Raw genomic sequence first — 20,214 nt, forward strand, 5'->3', positions numbered from 1 at the left:
AAATCACCTTACTTTTAATGTACATCTGTGAGATCTCAGTGCTTTCCATCTGCAGAGTTTAAGACTGTTTGCAATAACAACTCAGATTTGTGACTCCCACTATTCTTACAAATCTTCTCTGAACATTGATAATCTGCATCTATCTGTCATGAAAGCAAATGTTTTTGCCCCACCATATGTAATTACAGATGTTGTGTCCTTTTCAGGAAATCCAAGTGTGTGTATGTGTGCAAGCTGAACAAAACAACCCTGAGTTTGATAATTCTGCTGATAATATTAAGTCTTGGCTGCATTAAGATCAGATTATGAAAAGATCAGAAAACAGCTGTTTCTCTGTGGGAGAGACCATCTGATGGTTGTGAGCTATCCTGGGACACTTGGCTCCCACTAGGTTGTCTGTTTAATCTCTGCCAGGTCACTATCTCTTTGTCTACATTTAAACTGGAAACATCTTAAGTACTCGGCACATTTTGAAATTCAAAGTTGGGAGTTTACCCTGGATCCCCCAGTAGGATATATCCCCCAGTGGGATATACTGACTTTTTCTGCCACATTCTGGTTTTCTTGGAAATGATACTCTGATGTGGGATCAGATACAAAACACAAAAGCTCCAACCAGGTCCTTTGTGCAGTGATGCAGCTGAGGGGGCAGGACCTCAGGAAATGCATCTCCAAGTCAATTCATTTTTTCATGTTTCTGCTGTAGGTCTGTAAAACAGGTAACAGCACTACCAGCTCCAAAGGGTGCATTATGACAAGGAAAAGGAATTAAGGATAGCATAGCTTGGTAGATCAATGATGACAGTTAATTTTGGTTGGTTGGTTCTGACCACTTTACTAGCTGAGAGTATTCCTACAGCCTAGGAACAAATACCTGCAGAAGATTTATAAGAAATGTGCAAGCATATATAACTCCTCCCCATTCTCCTGTCCCCCTTCAATTTACAGCTCAGGCCCTTCTGATACAGAGGTGTTCCCTTGCATTGAAGAGGGCTTTGTGACCTGTTTTCTATGCTTTTACCCAGTTTTGGAACCCATGCACACTGATGATGCAGTTGATGGTGAGCAGTGGAGGTCCACAGGTTTATGTTTGCAGTAGTCAAGGAACTAATGTAGATCCCCAACAGTGTTTTCAGAAATTTCCACCAGGTCCACAGAACATTAAAAAAAAAAATTGCAAAAACTTTTGGTCTATATTCAGCAAGATGCAGCAAAGTGAGACAAAGCAAATATCTGGGAACTGTTACACTGGAAACTCCCTGCATTTGTTCTATGCTGTGGTACATCACCAGTACTTGAGTGGTCTCATAGGAAGAGAATAATCCACTTCTACCATTGCAACCTGGATTCAGAGTCAAAGTAGAGACAGAACTCTCCTGATGTGGCTGCATGAGAAGCCAACCCTTTATTTTTTAACACTGCCCACCTGCCTTGTGGAGTAACACACACCACACCACACCACAGCACTGCAGGAATGCAATGCTTCCGGGGTACTGTTTCACTGATGCAACTTGGGGGGACCTTTAATTCAGCCTGGGTTTTATGCTGCTAACTGCAGATAGGGCAATTTCCTTTGCAGATTAAGGAAAGATGCTGTAACATAAATGACTGACTGGGTGTCACTGATGTGTTGTGACAGGCTATCCTCTTACGAAGTAGTGATTGATGACATGTATAAAACTGAGCCATTATATGTGCTGTTTATATTGAAATAGTACTTAACATGTGGGCTGTCAGTCAAAGCACTGATTACTTACACAGTTCTATAATAAGTGGTTGTGGGTGCAGTGAATAGCATACTAGAGTAAATGTTTGTTTTGGAGCTTTAAGGAGGGTTGTCTCTTTGTTTCCAGCCTGCATCTAGCTGTACTAAAAGGACCTACTCTATACATTGCCTAAAGCATGAGACTTCGCCGCAAGATTCTAGGAGGTCTTTTCGATGCTGACATCAGTATTAAAACGAGTTTCTGAATCGGGCTGGTGGCCTTTCTTTTCCCCCTTGAGCCCAGTTCAAGCAAACCTTAGTGCTCTGTGGCAGCATTTTTTCATGTCTGCAGAAGCCCCCAAAGGCCTCAGCTGCAGATGCCCACTTTTCTGTGCTTTGCAGAGGTTTGAGGACCCCTCTCAGCAGGTTTCCCTGAGTGCTCTGGGTGTGGCAGATGATTCACAGTGAAGACACGGGACCTGTTTCTGTTCTGCTGGGAAGTCCTGGGACAAGTCACTCTCCATACCTCTCTCTGCAGATGTGGTATGGAGGTGATGAGATGAACTTTCCTGGGAGTCAGTCTATAGCTGTCCAGCATGCACCAATATCTGTCTACCACATGAAACATTGTAGATGGGCTAGGGAAGGAGATAGGGTTACTTTCCCTTCCCTGTTGCCTCCTCCTCTGTTAAGAGGTTTGCAGGGAGGAGGAGGAGCAACTGGTGCAAAGCCATGGGTGTGCTACACGGCCTGACATAAGGTTGGCCTGAATGCCAGAGAGGCGATGGGAACTTGACCTGGTCTCATACTACTTTGTGGTGTGTATCTTGGTTGGGAAACACCTGGTGAGTGTTACTATGGCATTGTTAACAGGATACCAAAAAGTTTGGGGTTTGCAACAAAACAATAAAAAACAACTTTATTTTTTAAGTAGAATAACTGGATTTTTCCTTCTTTGCCTTTGCTGTTTATTTTCTAAAACCATTAAGGTTTATCACATTCAGAGTGACAGTTCCACCTGTGTGCTTGTAAGCTGCATCCTTGTGCAAACAGATAGTTTGCTTATGCCAAGAAAACAGTTCTTAACAACACACATCACTTTAAAGCCTTTCCTTTTTATGCTTATGATCAGCCAGAAAATCAGCTGTCAGTAACAGCTATCATAGTGGTAGCATCTGAATATTGATATGCCATTGATTATAAGGATCTTTGAGTATAGCCATAGAGAGCAGTGTCACGTTGTTTCCAGAATTTGATTTTTCTGCAAAACAAAAAGAAATTGTCACATTGTAATTCCACTGTCAAGGTACAGTTTGATTACACAGAGAGACCATATAATTATGTGTTTGATCGATATCTTTGGATGTAAACATATTAACTACCTTTTTTTATTCTTGTCCATTTGTAAATTGCACATTGCTGTGTAGTAATTTAATCTGTCAACTCCTTTCTTAGGATGTGCTGCGTTATTTTGTACTGTACATTTCTGACTTTATTTATTTAGCCCTTTAAAAATGTGCCTGATTAAAGATAAAAATTGCTGTCATAAATACAGTGCTTTAGTAATTTTTTTTAGAAAACAAAATGAAACCAGTACAACTTCTGGTTTCACAAGTGAAACAATTCAGAATACGTTTATTACTGAGCCGTGCACACAGCATTGGGATCCACAGAAAAGTCTTCTACCTTACACTTGTTCTAAAAAGCAGAGTACCTGTAATCCCAATGTTTTCCACAAATCTCCATGCACAAAACTGTGCCCCAGTGTCATGAGGATCTCACTTTAGTTTTATATCATACCCTAGTACATAATTTGTAAACCTCAAGTTGACATTTCAGACACGTGACACGTATGTAAAGATGTTTCCCAGTGCTCTTTGTGAAATTGATTTTAATTTTTTTTTTCTTTTTTTAAGGAGATTTATTTTGGGGAAAAGCACATCACACAGACTCACTGCTTCTGCTTTCTTTTGTCTGTCCCATTCTTCTTCTTCCAGACCAGGATGAGAGAGCAGCGGAACTCAGCAGAGAGCAGAATGAGAAGACCATTCGCAGCACGCAGACGGCTCTGCGCAATTTCCGAGAGTTCCTCATCTCCAAGTACCCCTCTGAGACCCGTGAGATCTATGTCATTCCCTGCAAAGAGCTTGATGCCTACCTTGCTTCCTTCTTTGTGGATGCCAGGCAAAAGGATGGGTCTGAATATGAGCCAAACAGTCTGGCCAACTATCAGTGTGGACTGGAGCGGTATCTGAAAGAGCACAGGTATGGATACAGTATCACAAGGGACAAAGAGTTTAAGAGGTCCCAGGAAGCTCTAAAGCAAAAGCAGATAGAGTTGAGGTGTAAAGGAAAAGGAAACAAGCCACACAAATCCATGAAGCTTACCTTTGCTGATGAGCTTATCCTGCGCAAAAGAGGCTTATTGAGCCGGTACAATCCTGAGGGGCTGCTGAACCTGGTGTGGCTAAACAACACCAAGGCGTTCGGACACTGCACGGGTTTCCACGGGTCTACCCTCAAGTGGGGAGACATCCGGCTGCGGGTGACAGAGACTGGTTTGGAGTACCTGGAGTGGATGGGGCCAGACAACGGAGACGTCAGTGCCAAGAGCAAGAGGGGCGGGACGGACTCCCGGGTGTATGCCACGCAGCACTCCCCCCAGACCTGCCCCGTGCAGGACTACAAGGAGTACGCCCAGAGGCGCCCTCCGGCCATGCGCTACGAGGATGCGCCTTTCTACCTGTCCATCAAACCCGTCGTCAACTTGGCTGCGCTTCACTGGTACAACTGCCAAGCCCTGGGGAAAAACAAGCTGGCCAAGATGGTAAAGACGATGTGTGAGAAGGGCAACATCCCCGGCCGGAAGACCAACTTCAGCGTCTACCAGAGCTGTAGCACCCTCTCAGAAGCACAGAGCAACCAGCTGGTGCTGATCTGCAATAACTTGAGCCAGCAGGCTGCCCAGTCCATGGCAAGCCACTCCAATACCGGCAACTTCATAGTGTCAGCGTCCTATGACTCCTCATCTGACACAGCCTGAAAGAGGGATATGACCTGAACTCTTTTTTCTTTTCCTTTTTTGTTTCAAACGTTGAATTTGTGCTCAATAATACGCATCAACTGTGATTGTACACTATTGCCCCCCATAGCCCTCCCTCCAGCGTTAATTCACTTTATAAGAATATATAAATATATAATATATTTTTCTTTTTGCAAATAGGTCAACAGAAATAGTTTAGTATTACTAACATAGTATTTATAGTGTTAATACAAAAATGAAAGGTACTTATGGGTTCTAATATAAATGCAGATTTTAAAAGGATAAAAATGGTTCTCAGGCAACACAAGATAGACTGAAAATACCATCTGAAAATACCATTTTTAACATACACACGTTAGTGAGTGTAAATCCCCAGAGAGGCTTACGTAGCAATTCTGTTTCAAAGCGTTTTTTTTCAACTTGGTATTTTAACATGGCCTCCCACAGTGGAGGAGACAAACTTTACAGTGGCTGCTGCTTTTTACCTGCTGGCTTATTCGTGATCAGCAAGGCCAATAAATAAGAAATACATCAATGTAAGTTCACAAAACCATTTACAGCACTTTTTGTCTGTTTTTTATTATGTTTCCTGAGGCTCATTTGTGCTAAAAAAAATTCCTGAAATCAGCTAAAAGCTATTTTTAACTTTTGTTTTTGTTGATTTTTTTGGGATCAGAAATGTTTCTGGTTTTTAGACTAAAAAATATTGTTCTCAACAATATGCAAAAGTATAGTGGCAAAACCACTGTCATACACATAATTTTATCTCTCTAGGCATAGGTTGGTAATACTTTGTCACTGTGTGTACATAATTTAAAATCTGCTGACTTAGAGCACTCTTTCAGTATTCTGGGAAATGTAACAGTGCGGAAAAATCTGCAATCTTATCCCAAACTGTACAGAAAAATTGCATCAAATATGTCTTAAGCCATCCTTTGAAATCCACCAAACAAGAGAGAGTAGGACAATACAGAATTTAAAAATTCTATAGAAAATTAAAAAGTTGGATTGTTTTAAGTGCTAGAATACAAATTTAAATTGGCTACGCATCACCTATTTCCAGTGCAGACAGTGTAAAATGTGCATGTGAATCTGAAGGCAGAATTTGGTCCTTTAAGCCTTGAAATAATGAGTGCTGCTGTTCCAAATTCTGACTTAGTAATATGATTGTTCTTCTCCAAGTATGGGGAAAACACTAACGAATTTACTATTTCAGTGAACAATTATAATTCTTAACCTTTAAAATTATGAATGGTACTTTTCAAGTAATTAAGCTTAGGTTAAGTTGCACAAGGATGTGCTAGGGATATGATGAGGCTTTAGACAAGTCTGCTGGGGTGATCTGTCTGCTGAAGTCAATGAAAGAGTCAGCCTCAGCTGACTTCCCCTGTGTGTTGGATCAAACTGTTACTGAGGGGCTTTCTTGTTTTGAGATTCTTAATTGTTGTGTTTCTTTATGTTTGTTTGTCCTTATTTCTTCACGTTCCTGCATATCCTTCATATTCTTTAGGTCTGCAGCTGTGCAATGACTTTAATCATCACTAATTCCAAAGAAAAGGTGAAACAAAAGTAGCAAATAGAAATAACCCACCTGGCACCTAAAACCTGTTTTCTGTGTTGCTAGGATGAAATGTTTCTGTGTGTGAGGGAGGTGGCAGAATGTCTGCACCTCATTTAAGCCTTACTGAAGGTCTGATCTGGGGATGAAATAGGTAGCAGATGTGCCACTGGAAAGTCCTAAGTGCAGAGATTTCTAGTATGATAAGTATCTGTCCTCCCAGGAAGCTTTGTGCAGGGGACACAACCTGGCTTTTATCTCTTTGTTCTCCACACGTAACAAGGCTGGTACAAAGTCTGGGCTTCCTATATGCCAGCTGTCCTAGAGCCTTGGCACGCCATGGCAATGTAACACCAGCTCTACAGCTCCCCATTTACTGTTTGCTGTCTCTCAGGACTGTAGGGAAGACAGTGGACTGGTGGGCACAAGCAGTCATAGTGCAGAGCCATCGTTTTGTAACTTTGTTTTGGAGCTTGAGACCAAATCATGACACTACTGAAGTGACTGCAAGCTGTGTCCATGACTTTCAGTGCCATGGCAACTCTGACTTATATGTGAAGGAAACAGAAGCACAAAAAGACTTAAGGTGAGGGACAGCTGTCCAGTTTCCAGATGAGGTGAGACATCCAATTGCTGTTTGCACTGCCTTGCCTTTCCACAGCAGTGCTTTTAATGTGATACAGATAAAAATAGTTTTGCAAGGCCAGTGCTGCTCTCTGTGGAATTTCTGTGCAGTTTTCCACTGAAGACTCATGCAGCTGCTCTTAGTATGTGCTAGAGTGCAGGAAATGCTATGCCAAGGAGCTCTCTAGGGATGCCAGGTGAGAGCTCAACCGTGGAGCCTACCTCTAGGAAAGTCTGGTCTCTGTTTCTCCCCCACTGGCACTCATCTCAACACATCCAGTGGCAGCTATTGCAGGATCTGACCTACTTCCCTACATTTCCTTTCCCGTTCTGCAATATGGGGATGTGCATCAGCTGGCCTTGATGGAACAGCAGATCTCCACTTCCCACCTCTCCTCCCCACCCAACAGGCCCACTTCACCCCAAGGAGCAGATCACAGGCTGTTCATGGGCTGTGCTACAAGCAGATCTTTGAAGTGCTGCTTCACATGAGTGTTGAAATTCAGCCCCAACACAGACCTCGGAAGAAAGAAGACTGGCACTGTTGAGTTTTGAACAGGAAGGTCTTTGACATCGTAACTCCACATGCTGCCAAAGTTGTTGATTACCAGAGTATTAGGATGGTTTGTGCTGATGTCCAGCACATGCACTGGGTGAGGCAAACCCTTGACTTAGGAGGGTACATCAGCAACCTTTGCTTGTCTGGTTGGGGGATGAGCTGTGGAGTATCTGTACTTATTGTGATAGTCTTGGTATTATCACAGGGAAGGCCAAGGCCCAACTGGAATTAAATCTGGCCAAGGATTTCGAGGACAACAAGAAGGGCTTCTTCAAATAAATAGAAACCAAAAGGAATACTAAGATAATGCAGGCCCATTAATAAATAGAGGGGTTACCCTGGTAACAGAGGACACAAGTTACTGAATGCCACCTTTGTGTCAGTCTTCACTGACAAGACCAACCCTCAGGAATCTCTGACCCGGGACACCAGAGTAAAGAAATGTTGGAAGTCAAGGAGGATTGGGTCAGAGAACACCTAGGCAGACTTGATGTCCAGAGTCCATGGGCTCTGATGGAATACATCCAGGAGTGCTGAGAGACCTGACTGTGCAGCCCTTGCTGGAGAGCTGGGCAGAGATGAACTGCCTGAACTTCGACAAAGGCAAATGCAGAGTCCTCACCTGGGGAAGAATAACCCCACGCATCAGCACAGGCTGAGGGCCAGCCTGCTGGAAAGCAGGTGGAGAAGGACCTGGGAGTCCTGGTGGACATCAAGGTGTCCATGAGCCAGCGGTGTGTTCTTGTGGCCAAGCAGGCCAGTGGTATCTTGGGGAGCAACAGGAAGAGCATTGCCAGCAGGTCAAGGGAGATGATCCAGCTCCCCTGCTCAGCCATCCCTGGTGAGGCCAAACCTGGAGTGATGTGTCCAGTTCTGGGCTCCTCAGTACTCCTGGAGCAGGTCCAATGGAGGGCAACAAAGATGATTAAGGGACTGGAGTATCTCTCTGACCATACACTGGGACAGATTGCCCAGAGAGGCTATGAGCTCTCCCTCACTGGACATGCCCAAGAACCATCTGTGCACAAGTCTGTGCTATGTGCTCTAGGATGGCCCTGCTTGAGCAGCGAGGTTGGACCAGGTGACCCACTGTGGTCCCTTCCAACCTGACCCATTCTGTGATTCTGTGATTACAGGAGCATTTTTTTCTGCTTTGTGGTATCTCTAGTGATTCCAACGTCCAGTTAGTGCTGATGGCAGATTGTCTGGCGGATTCTGATGGGGCAGCCCACACAGACTACTTGTTGAAGAAGTTAAACATATATGGCCAGAATATGATATCCAAGTAGTATTATGGTCAAAAAATAAATTTATTAGCTTTGAAGGGCATGTAATGCAACATATATTCAGTCTTCATTTGTGGACAGTTACAAAGAATTAAGTGACCACAGCTTATTTAATTACTATTTGTATTAAAGCCCTGAAAGGTTGTTAACTCACTGGGAGGGAGACTTCAGATTTAAACCACTCTCATGGTTTATTCTCATACTTGTAGAAGAATAGATGTCCTAGGTGCTGCAGCTTAGCTGACAGGGGGACAAAGTTGCTTGTAGTTATCTCCCAGTGCTTCAACTGAGGGTGTCACACCTGTTCCATCAAAAAATTGCAAGCTCATGACAATGGTGTGCAGCTTCCATGGTGCTAAGACAGAGCAATGTGTCCAGGGGCTGTTGCTGCCAACTCTTACCAGCATTCCCCTCTGCCTAAATGAAGGACTGGAGTCTCCTATCATGGCTCTTGATGCTGAGTACCTTTGACCATGAAATCAAGGGCAGCTGGCAAAGCACTGTCCTGCCCCTGTCCAGCACAGGCTGTAGATGGTGGTTGGGTGCAGGGGCGGCAGTGAGGCACTGCTGGTGGCTGGCTGGCTGCACTTCTGGCTTCATCATACTCTGAAGTAAAAGCTGAGCTTTTGCCCAGCTGTAAGACTGTGATTTTCTGGAGCCAGGGGTAGCTGTCTCCAAAACGGGGCTTGCTTTTCTCCTTTCTTTTTCCCTTCCTTTTTTTTCCTGCCGCTCACCTTTCTCTGATCTGGTGTTAGACCTCTTCAGTGAATGATTTCAATTCAATAGCTCAGCAGAAAACACAGCAAAAAAAAGGGGGAAGTCATATAATTTTCTGCCAGCATACTGAGTTGGATCTAGTCAAAAACAGGTGCAGAGGCAGTTGGGGAGACAGAGGATGGTGTTCACCTACCAGCATCATAGAGTCATCGGCCTGGCTCAGCTACTGCATCCTATTGGAAACCCATCAAAAGGATAATGCAGATTGAGATTCTTCCAAATTATTTACAGATGTATTTGATGCCTTCAGAACTATCTACAAGCTTTTGGGAGATTTGCTCAGTGCTACCAAGAGCAAAATTTGGCCTTGAACTTAAGAAACTTGAGGCGAAGTGCCAAAGCACAGACCTGCACACAGTGCAAAGGAGTCTGCAGCAATGTTAGTGCTGGTTTTCCCACGTGGCCTTCTCAGGATGCCAAAACAAGAGTCAAACATGGGGATCATATATCGATGTCACCGGATTGATCTGGATGCAGCTGTGCACAATACATGCATTTGGATCTGTTCATGTGATTGCACATGTAGGTGGGAAGAGCTGTGGGCACTTTGAGTGGCTTAAGCTCTGTCTTATTAGTCACTCATACATGTATTTATCATATTGTGGGTTTGCACATGTCTTCATGCAGCTAGTTGGAACTGAAATCTTTGATATCTGGGTGTTGCAAACTGCCTGTTTTATTTTTAAAAATGTATTTATGCAACAAAATGTAATTTTAAGTGCAGGAGAATGAAATACTGTCATGAACTACAATGTAAACTAAATTCCAAGGCATATGTAAAATAACAGCACATACGTTGTTCATTTGCACAGTGCAATAATTCCGTGATAGCGGCATCAGGGCTACTGGCATAGAGGACAATCTGACAATGAAATCAGTGTCCGTGTTGCATATTCTCCTTCATAAAAATTAACACTTCCAAGCTATTTTGTTTTTTGAAGCCACTGTGCACTGTTATTCAGCCTACAGCATTGCTGCCCTCTTAGAAAGCTGTGTAGAGAATAAGATGCAAGGAGTGTTGTGTGTCTGTGTCTCAGATGTTTGTGACTGGATCTTGTTCTGTTGTTTGTGCAAGCGATGTGGGGTGGTAAGATGGGGATCAGAAAGAGCAGGTGTTGTGTCACTCTAGAGCCAAGGCTGCCCTGAGGACTGAAACAGCCTTAAGGGAAACTGAGATTCTGGTTGCACTAGGCTTCCTCCTGGTGCAGCTCATATTTACTCTTTCTCGTCACGATGTCTGAGTACATCCCATGAGTGCACTGACTGACCTGACTAGCACATGTGGTGCATGGGCTGATCATTCCTTCTCACAATCTGCAAGTGACTACAATTGACTGACTGGTGTTCCCCATCCTCAACATCCCTGCTAATCCCACCATCCCTGATCCCTTTCCTGGTGTCTGCACCGTGGGGCAGCTTTGTGCAAGGCAGCTCTCAGCTGAGAGCTCCCTCCCTGCCTATCAAGTGACCTTGTGCTTTGGGGATAACGTGCTCAGGGTAGCCCACCTTATGTGGGGTTTGTGGAATACTGCATATGGGCACTCTGGAGGCTTGCATGTCTTGCACTCTCCTTCCCTATTCTGCTTTTTGTGAGAGAGCTTTCAAGTCATGACATGAGATTAAATTTACTCCTGTGTAGAGGACCTGGTCCACATCGGTGTGCTGTTTGGCTGTCCACTGACATCATTAAAATAGGACTGAGACAACTGAATCCTTGACAGTATGCAACTTCTGGTCTTACTCTGTCAGGGAGAGAAATTCATCTCACACGGTGCAGACAACAGGGCATTGGGACCTGTCCAACACCCTGAACTTTCAGAGGCAGTGGGAATGTGTGTTAAAGAAGAGAACCTACAGGACACAGGAATATCATTTGATTTTCCTGAAATGAGCCAATTCATGCCTCTGGGTTAGGGAAGAAAAGGACTCAGCTGTTCACTATGAAACGTGGCAGGAGGTGGGTCTGCACTTGTTAACGAGTGTTCTATGCTAAATGTCAGCATGAAGAGATGGCTTCTTTGCTGTCCTTGTTCTTAAGGGGCAGGATGTATTTTCTTTTCTTTCTATCCTTTCCTGTGTGTGCTGAACCTGCACTCAGTGCTGAGGAGCTGTGGGGAGAGGATGTCATCCGACATAAAGCATGGCTATATTCCTCGCCACGAAAGTTGAACTGTACTTTCTGGTGATGATTGCCATGTGTTGAGTCATGCCTTCGTGGCTGGGGACAGTACTGCATCATCAGCTGGTGTCTCCCAGCACATCTGTTTTCTCTGTGCAGAGCCAGTATGAACGTCACTGCACCATTCTCCAAACGTAGAGCTCGGGGGCAGCTTGCCAAGGACACTCCTATCAGCTGGGCATCTGCAAACCAAGAAGGGGGAAGGCTCTAAGCACAACTAAATGATGATGTCTTCCCATGGACAGCGTATTACAAACAAGTGAAGATGCACTGTGTGTCCTCAGTGGTTTTGGAAGTCTACGGACCACCCAGGAATCGGTGCTCCACCTCCTTCACAGAAGCCTAACTTCAGCCAGCAAGGGAGTGGACCTTCTGAGGACACGTTGGGGTTCCCTGAGCCCCCAATGAGTTGCATGGTTGCACTGCTTCCAGCTTCATGCATGGAAAACAGGTTGTGCCAGTTCCTTCCCACTGCTCTCTGGCTGACATCCCATGAAGCTCTGCTGACCTTGTTCTGCAGCACCTTGACTCTTCATGAAAGCAGCAGAGAGGCATTTACAAATTCTATAAAGCCCCATAACCTAGAGACACCTCTGAGCTTACTGAAAAGTTTGACACTATCCACTCACTGGAACATATTTGAAGCAGTGGTGACGTCTAAAGCTTTAATACCTACTCTGATGGGGGGAGAAGATCGGTTTGGTATAAAATTTTCTCATTACATGAACTGATGGATCTCTGTCTCAAGCAATTAATATATTCCCTCTGTTTTCTCACTGAATTGGTTAATTTTAGTTGGTAATGCAGACAAAATTATTTTTATTTTATTATAGAAATGCCACTAAATTAGTTGTCTCTGTGTTTGAGATGGACTTACTGTTTCAAAGGGATTAGGGTGCTTTTGGCTAATCTTTTATTTTTTGTGGTCAGCATTCCCTACACAGCAGTTACTAGGATCTGAAGAAAAACAGTACCTTTTCAGATTTCAATTTGATCTTTTGTAATTAATAGAGATTTCTTTCACAGCATTTAAGATACTGGTGAGGTAGGTGCTATCTTTGAAATTCAGTGGGAAAAAGTTTCAGTGGGAATAAGAAGAGGTATTTAGCTCTTCTAAACAATGCTTTGGGAATCCATGTACAAGTTTCTTTTTCATTAGTACTGTTTTATACAGTCCATAAGTGTCAAGAAAATAACAAAACAGACTGAAGGTAAAAACGTCAAGAAAATGCAAAATGTTCAGGACAAAAATATTGTATTATTCCCACACTAGAAAACTAACTTTTTAAAATTAATTTTACAGATACTATCTTTGCCATTTCAGCTGCCTTTTTTTTTTATGAACAAAGACAAATTTCTGACATTCCTCATGCCTAGAATTTGACCTGCTCTCTGAAGGCTGTAATCTTCTTGAGACAGCCTTCCTTACCATTAGAGCATGTCCTCAGCTAGCCTGCATCATATATAGCCCTAAGTAGTCCCTGGTCTGCCCCACATTGCTCCTGCTAGGATTCCTCATTCTCTTCTACTATCACACATTTAATACACTTACTATATGTAAATTTCCAGCCTGAAAACAAGCCAGTGCAGGAGACACTGGCTCAGTATCAGGTGGATATAGAAGGCAAGGTAATAGTAAACGGTTTTGAACTGATTTTGGTAGAGTGACAAATATCCTAGTGACTCTGAGACTGAAGGTACACTGAACAATGACTGCAGTGTAAATTGCCTTGTTTTCTGCCTGATGCTTATGGTTCAGGTCTTGCAAGCTTTGCCTTCTTCAGGAGCTTTCTCTGTGAGAGACTTGAAAGATGGGGTTCCTTGCACAGGGCTGTGTGCATGGACAGGAAATGCAGGTGCAGAAGTATCCAGAGCATTCAGAATGTGCAGACAAAAATATCTTAAAGGAGTCTGAAGTCTGTCAGGGGACGAAGTGGTTAGAACCTGATTTTGCACCTATTTATGGCAGCACCTGCAAGCTGGGTGGTGCTGCTGCTGGAGAGAATTTGGTGCCAGTTTTGCGGAGCTCTGTGGGAAATGCATCCTGTGTCCTCTGCTCCCACCCAGCTCAGGCTGTTGCTGAATGTCCCCCCAAGCACAGGACTAGCCCCACTGAAACACGAGGGTCTGAGGAAGGCAGGAAAGGACATCCCTTGGCCACTGCTGTGTTGTCAGTGCTTGCTTTTGTCCATGTGACCCATCTATCTCAGGGTCATCTTGAGACCTGTCAGGGTAGACCAAATATTCCAGACTGGAAGAAAAAGAAGTGGCAGAATATCCAAGTGCAACAAAGGTAGTGCAAAGGCAGTGGGAAAGCCTGGTAAACACAATGGAAGTTCTTGTCTTTTTTATTAAAGAAGGCAGGCATAATCCTTATCCTTTAATATCCTACTTTTTTTTACACTGGAATTAGAAAATAATTTCCATTTTTTTAAATTATCTTCAGGCTTTAACTCTGCCTTTGAAAAGCGTTTTTGCTATGACAGCCCTTGGTCTCATGGTGAGCAGTGCTAGGAGAAATAGCTAAAGCAAGGCTTTTTTCTTTCCATGCATGCAATGTTTAATCTTTCTAATCTTTTAACATGAATGTATTTCCTGTCATTTTGTAAATTGACAAGATTAGCACTATTTCTTTCAAGATAGCAGTTGAAAAATATATTTTGCTTAAACATAACCAAATTTCCACCTAACAATGTGAATTTTCCATAGTGACCAATCCATTCTTAGAGTTAAACCTCTAAGGCTAATGCTCACTCACTGACTTTGCAACTTGTTTTTTTTATTAATAGTTTGTAAGAAAGTAGATTTTTGTTAAATCTTCTGTTTTATTAAAAAAATTTCACTGTCTTGCCTAATAATAATAATAATAATAACAATAATAATAATAACAATTCTATGCATTGTGTGATTCAGTGATGTTGCTGTTGAAATTCTGCATGTTTTCTTGATGTTCTGACATTTGTGTATTTATGTGGTACTTGTAAAAGTCCTAACCATTGCTGCTATAATCACCACCATTTTAAGTAAGTGAAAACTGTGCTATGAAACTGTGCCAGTTTGCAGAATTTTTGTGTGTCATGCTAAAACTCCGCATTCTGCTGATCATTTCTTGTTTTATGCCAGTATTTAGTGCCTTCTGTAGAAGGAATCAATATGTTGTGGTAGATGGGAGATGCCAAGCTTCTAATATCTTGTTCTGCACAGATGATCACTTACCAGCTTGAAGTTTAAAAAAAAAAAAAAAAAAAAAAAAAAAAAAAGGAAAAAGAAGAAGAAATAATATTTAATTCTCCATCTTTCTTTCAAGTATATTCTCAATGATTTTTACTTGGAGAAAAAAAAAAAAACACCACCTTTAATAGAGCTGAAAAGAAGCCATCTTCTTCTGCTGCACCTCCTGCAGCAGCAGTCTGTGAGCTGGAGGGAATGCATAGCACCCAAATGTTGGTGATGGATCCAGAGAATAGCCAAGCCTGTTCAAGTCATTGCAGAGCATGCTAAAGCACCATTTAATGACAGCAGTCCTCTGTTGGTACTTGCAGGAGTTGTGAGCTGACAAGAGTTAGCTTGGTCAAGTGGTGGATTCCACTCTGTTCTGCCTCAGCTGAAGCCACACATTGCTGCCAAATGAGACTTGGATGAAATTCAAGACCAATATTTTTGGTCTTTCTCTTTCTAATAACATGGTAGAAAAGCCCTGTTTATCAAAATTCTGACATTGCATTTTCAGTTCTCCTTCTGCCCTCTGCTTAGAATCTGGCTGTATAGCAAATATACACACTCATATGCATTCGATTTGATAAGATTTTGACAGACTGAAATTGTATCCTACTGAAAATACAACAGAAACAATCAGGAGGGAAATGTCAGATATTCAGTTCTCTAGTGCATTTCCCAGCCTGGTTTCCCAGCGTGATTCACTGTACCTAGGCTGGTTTTTAAAACAGTGTTTTGTATGGAAAAAAGGAAAGAATGACCATCAATTTGCTGTCTCTACTGAGAGATGAAAGCCCATTACATGTCTTTAAAAAACTTTTCAAATAAAAAATAACGGGTTATCAGAAAAACTGCGTGATTGGGAAAACAAGAGTACATTGAATTCATCCGCAGCAGTATTGGTCTAAAGTCATCTCTGTCTTCAAGCAGGAAAAATTACAGCCCTGCTGATGTCAAATATTTAAAAAAAACCCAAACAAACACAGAGACAAAAACACCCAAAATAAAAACACACACACAAAAACAAACAAACCAAAACAAAAACCACCCCAACAACAGCAACAAAACCTGAATAAACGTATGCCAAAATTCTCAGTGTAGTTTTTTCATTTTTGTGATACCCAGGACATTTGCAAAAAACAATGTTGAAGCATACAGAACACATTGAAAATCATCCTGTGTAGTAGGTTGCAAGCCAGTCCTCCACAAACTGATGAATTTGAAAACCCCAGCTGCAGATTAAAACCTTCCACAAGGGATTAGAAGCCTTTTCCAGCACCTCAGTTCCTGTCCATTGAGGGCAATTGGGCTCTTTTCAGAAATATTAGGTCCTTTTATTGTCCTTTGAAAACTCGAAGCTTCTTCAAGCTCATTTTACTAGACCAGAATCCAGGTGAAACCAGTTACAATGTGGTTCTCCACTGTTTTGGTTGACCAATAGCTATTTACACATGAACACATGCTACTAGTATGAGTGAAGAGTTTTGACTCCACAGAACTCCTGCCTATGTGGCCCTAATATTAAATATTCAAGGCACGTTCTTATATCCTGCAATTCTTCTATTTATAGCTAGATCTGAGTCTTCATGGTCCCACCAATTGCACTAATTGTCTTACCAATTGATCTTCCTAACTTCTATGAAAAGAGTCTATTTAAAAAGTCAGATTTCAGCACCATAGCAGCTGTTTTTTTGCCATCTTCTATTCCATCTGAAGCTAGGTCTATCTGCATTATCTTCAGCTTAGATCTGAGTGAGAAAAGCCGTCAGTATCCTTTATTCCTGCTTTGCACACTGGAAATGCAGTTATTGTGCTACAGGCGCAGGTCTGGCATTAGGGTTTAGCCTCCATCCAGTGGCATGTCAGAGTCTGTAATTGCATGTCTTTGCTTTTCACCACAGTTCATCAGTTTCGAGACACAAACTGGGTGATACCAGTGATTTTTTGCATTAGATACCACCTTCCAATCACAGTGATTCCTTCCATGTACATAATGTCCATATTGTCAGTCTTGTAATTACTCTTATGTGCATTTTTTGTCTAAAGTGCTTTATATTGCAGGATCAGCTTTTTGCTTTTTTTTGTAAAATAGCTTAGCCTGTGCTGCTGAAAGGATCCAGGAAAGAGTTATCCATTCAAACCCCAATGGAATTTGGGGACTTAGCTTTTTTTAGAGCCCTTTGCAAGCTCCCGTTGTAATCAGCTATATAAAGCAGAGATTTTAGTGTGAGGAGTGCTACTTATCTTCCACTCCAAATGCAGTTTTCTGTACACAGGGCACCTTCTTACACAGATCTCTTGCTCCTGCCTTTGGGAGATTATATATACAGCAGATTATATATACTTCTCTATTAGGGAGAAGTAATATTTTTATGCATTTTAATGCATTAAGCTCTGCAAAGGTAGAATATCTTGGGGGAAGAGAGACATTACTGGATCATATTCTGAAAACATGAGTAATATTGTTAACTAGTCCATTTTCAGTTACCTGTTCAACCCCGTTGTCCTCAAATTACTTGTTTATGTACTTGCACAGCAACAGGAGAAAAACAAGCAGAAAGGATTTTCTGCTGTAAATGAAGAAAGATTCCATAACCTACTTAGAGCCTCAGATGCCCAGTAGGTTTCCAGAGCTGGTAATATTTCTACTCATCAGCTGGATAAATTTTGATGCATATAAATATCATACTGCCATATCTGCACTGTATTTTTATGAAGCAAACTTCATACAGGGTAAGGTCCTTCACAGGTGAAAACCAATATGGTCAACAAAATTGTCTGTCACTTGTGTTAGTTGAGAACTGGTTTTTTTGTTGTAATGTATTTTTCTTCTTCAAGACACTCCACTGTTCTTTAATGGGGATAGAATAAATGAACATGTGTTGTACTGTTGTCTGCCACGTTGTCTCCTTGAAAATGTTCTTTTAGTGTTTGAGTACAGAAGTGCCCTCAATTAAAATAAAGAGGTCCTTTCTCTTTTTTTTTAATGGTGTTTATGAGTTTCCTCCCTTGCTTAGTTGTCAGATAATTAGGCTTTCGAAAAGAATGTTTGTGCTAATTGAGTATGACATTCACTGTTACTGATCTGTAAATTCCAGAGATATTCTGACCTTCATTGCACTTCACCTCCATTTTTTTTCCCTTATGATAATCTTTAACAAGTCTGGTTCTGCTGCATTAGAGATTGGTTTCAGTGTCTGTACAATGTTTGCTACTATTGTAGTGTGACTTCTTATTTTCCATTTTTAAGATTTGTATTGGTACAGCCTTAACTTACAGAATTAAAGACCATTTAAAAATTAATCAGAATAGTCATTGATGTCTGTGATAACTGCATGCTTTATTCACAGTATTTTGTCTGTAATTATGTGTAGCAACCAAGTCTCATGTATTTAATAAATTGTTTTCTGCAAAGTTGACTGCTTTCTTTAATCAAGTGAAAATAATTTACTTGGCATTTCAAAGCATGTTATATTAAAAAAAGCACAAGCTGTGGCTCATGCTTTTCAAGTCTGAGTATCAGCATAGCTGGCACCTTCCCATGGACCTATGGTGCATTTTGATTAGCTGAGTGCAAATAGGCTCACCAAGAAATAGTTGATGTCATACCCTCTTCAACTTCTGGTGCTGTGTTTCCAGAAAACATGTAAAGTAAGTCCTTCCTTACTAAGGCATTTACTTAAAAGTAAACTTGCTTATTTAATGTCAGTTTAGTAGAACTGAAAGCCTACATCCCGAGAGCCATTTTGGAGAACCTTTTGGAAGTAATTTACCCAAACCTCATATGGTTACATCAATTCCAAGGCATGGTTTGGCTTGAAATTACTTATTTTGCACTCAGAATTTTGGCAGTAAGGTCTGCTCTCCACATAGTTTTGTTTTAATGTTCATCTAGAATAATTAAATGTGCATCCAAAAATATGCATCTCTTAAGGCAGTTGCTTGTCTGGTCTAAGTTTTTGCCACTCAAGAGGTTTTAAAATGAAAGGAGTAGAAAACCAAAGCTAACAAAGCCCCTATATTGTGAAAATAAAGTATCCCAAGTGAAAAAATGCCTTAAGAAATTCCATAGAGTTGCTCTTCATGAGATGATAACTGTATTGGAGAAGGTCAGAGTGTCTTGGGTTCTGCCAAAAGAACACGAGAAAAAGTGAAAAGCTAAATCCCTCAGGGAACTGACATCTAGGGAAAAGTAATGTGTGTTGTTAGAACATAAGTGCAGGATAGTGCAGGATAAGTAAGAGCTGAGTAACAGCATGGGTGAGATACAGAGGAACATGACTTTCATCAGGTATTCTGGGACTCCATTTCCATCACCTGGCAAATTCTGCTAAAAAAATTCCCTTGTTGATGATTTGGGCTAGTAGCTGGACTGTGCTAAGCACAGCAAAAGGCATCCTGTCAAAGATCCTGCTGTTGTTCCAGTGATAAGTGGAAAGAAAAAAACAGAGGCCTTTAAAATCACATCTTCCCATAGTTATACCTCTGCGACTGCAGTAACAGTAAGCAGTGGTTGAAAACTCAAAGGTTAGAAGGAGAAATCTCCCTCCTCTTGCCTCTCAGAGGTACCACCTCTTCCCTTTTCCTGCAACACTGAGATGGTTGCTGTGGGGATCACTAGCTCAGTGCATGCAAAACAACCTTTCACAACTAAATTCATTGGGCTGCAAAATCCCATTAGCTTCAGCCCAGTAAAAGTAGACTTAAAGTATAGTAGATCTAATAAAATTATAGTGGTATCATAAAAATGCATTACTCTTTCATAAAGGATATTAAGTGTCTGAACATCTATAAAAAGAGTCTCCATCAATCCTTTTCTTTCAGTTCCTGCCTCTAGGATGGAACTCTCCTTTAGGAAATGCACACTGCATATCTTCGCTTAACTCCTAGTATTCATCAAGATGCACCTACCTTTGATCCACTGAAGCAACAGGGTCTGATTCTGTTGTGCCTGACTGGATGGAGAAAGTGGGTATGAGTTTAAAATAATACTTGATAGCATTGCCTGTGCAGCTTGCAGAGATACCTGTGCTGGAGAGATGTGCTGGCAACACAGTGTCAGGCTATATATGAATAAAGTGAGTTTTTCACCAGCCCAGAGTCAATTAATAAAGGAAAAATTTTTGCCTTTGCCATCCCCCCCACTGTTTCTACAGTGAGGCAAAAGATGCTCTGTTACTTCCTATTACTGGCTCTGTGTGACAGTACATTTTTAGCTTTATGGCAACCTCAGGATGACTTCTTATTATGCCCCTTCTGCCACATCT

General features: G+C 41.8%; 1 protein-coding gene across 3 annotated transcripts in view; it reads left to right on the forward strand.

Moving 5' to 3' along the window:
• Positions 1–18,361, forward strand: part of KIAA1958 (KIAA1958 ortholog) — a 59,800-nt gene extending 41,439 nt beyond the window's left edge. For all 3 annotated transcript variants that reach the window (XM_050328909.1, XM_050328911.1, XM_050328910.1), the window contains exon 3: positions 3,703–18,361. In XM_050328909.1, coding sequence (XP_050184866.1) covers positions 3,703–4,748 — 1,046 coding nt within the window. In that variant the 3' untranslated portion in view covers positions 4,749–18,361. The remainder of the gene's footprint in view (positions 1–3,702) is intronic.
• Positions 18,362–20,214: the final 1,853 nt, after the last annotated feature.

Source organism: Myiozetetes cayanensis, unplaced genomic scaffold (assembly GCF_022539395.1).
Source record: "Myiozetetes cayanensis isolate MyiCay16 unplaced genomic scaffold, myiCay2020 scf4, whole genome shotgun sequence".
NCBI lineage: Eukaryota > Metazoa > Chordata > Aves > Passeriformes > Tyrannidae > Myiozetetes > Myiozetetes cayanensis.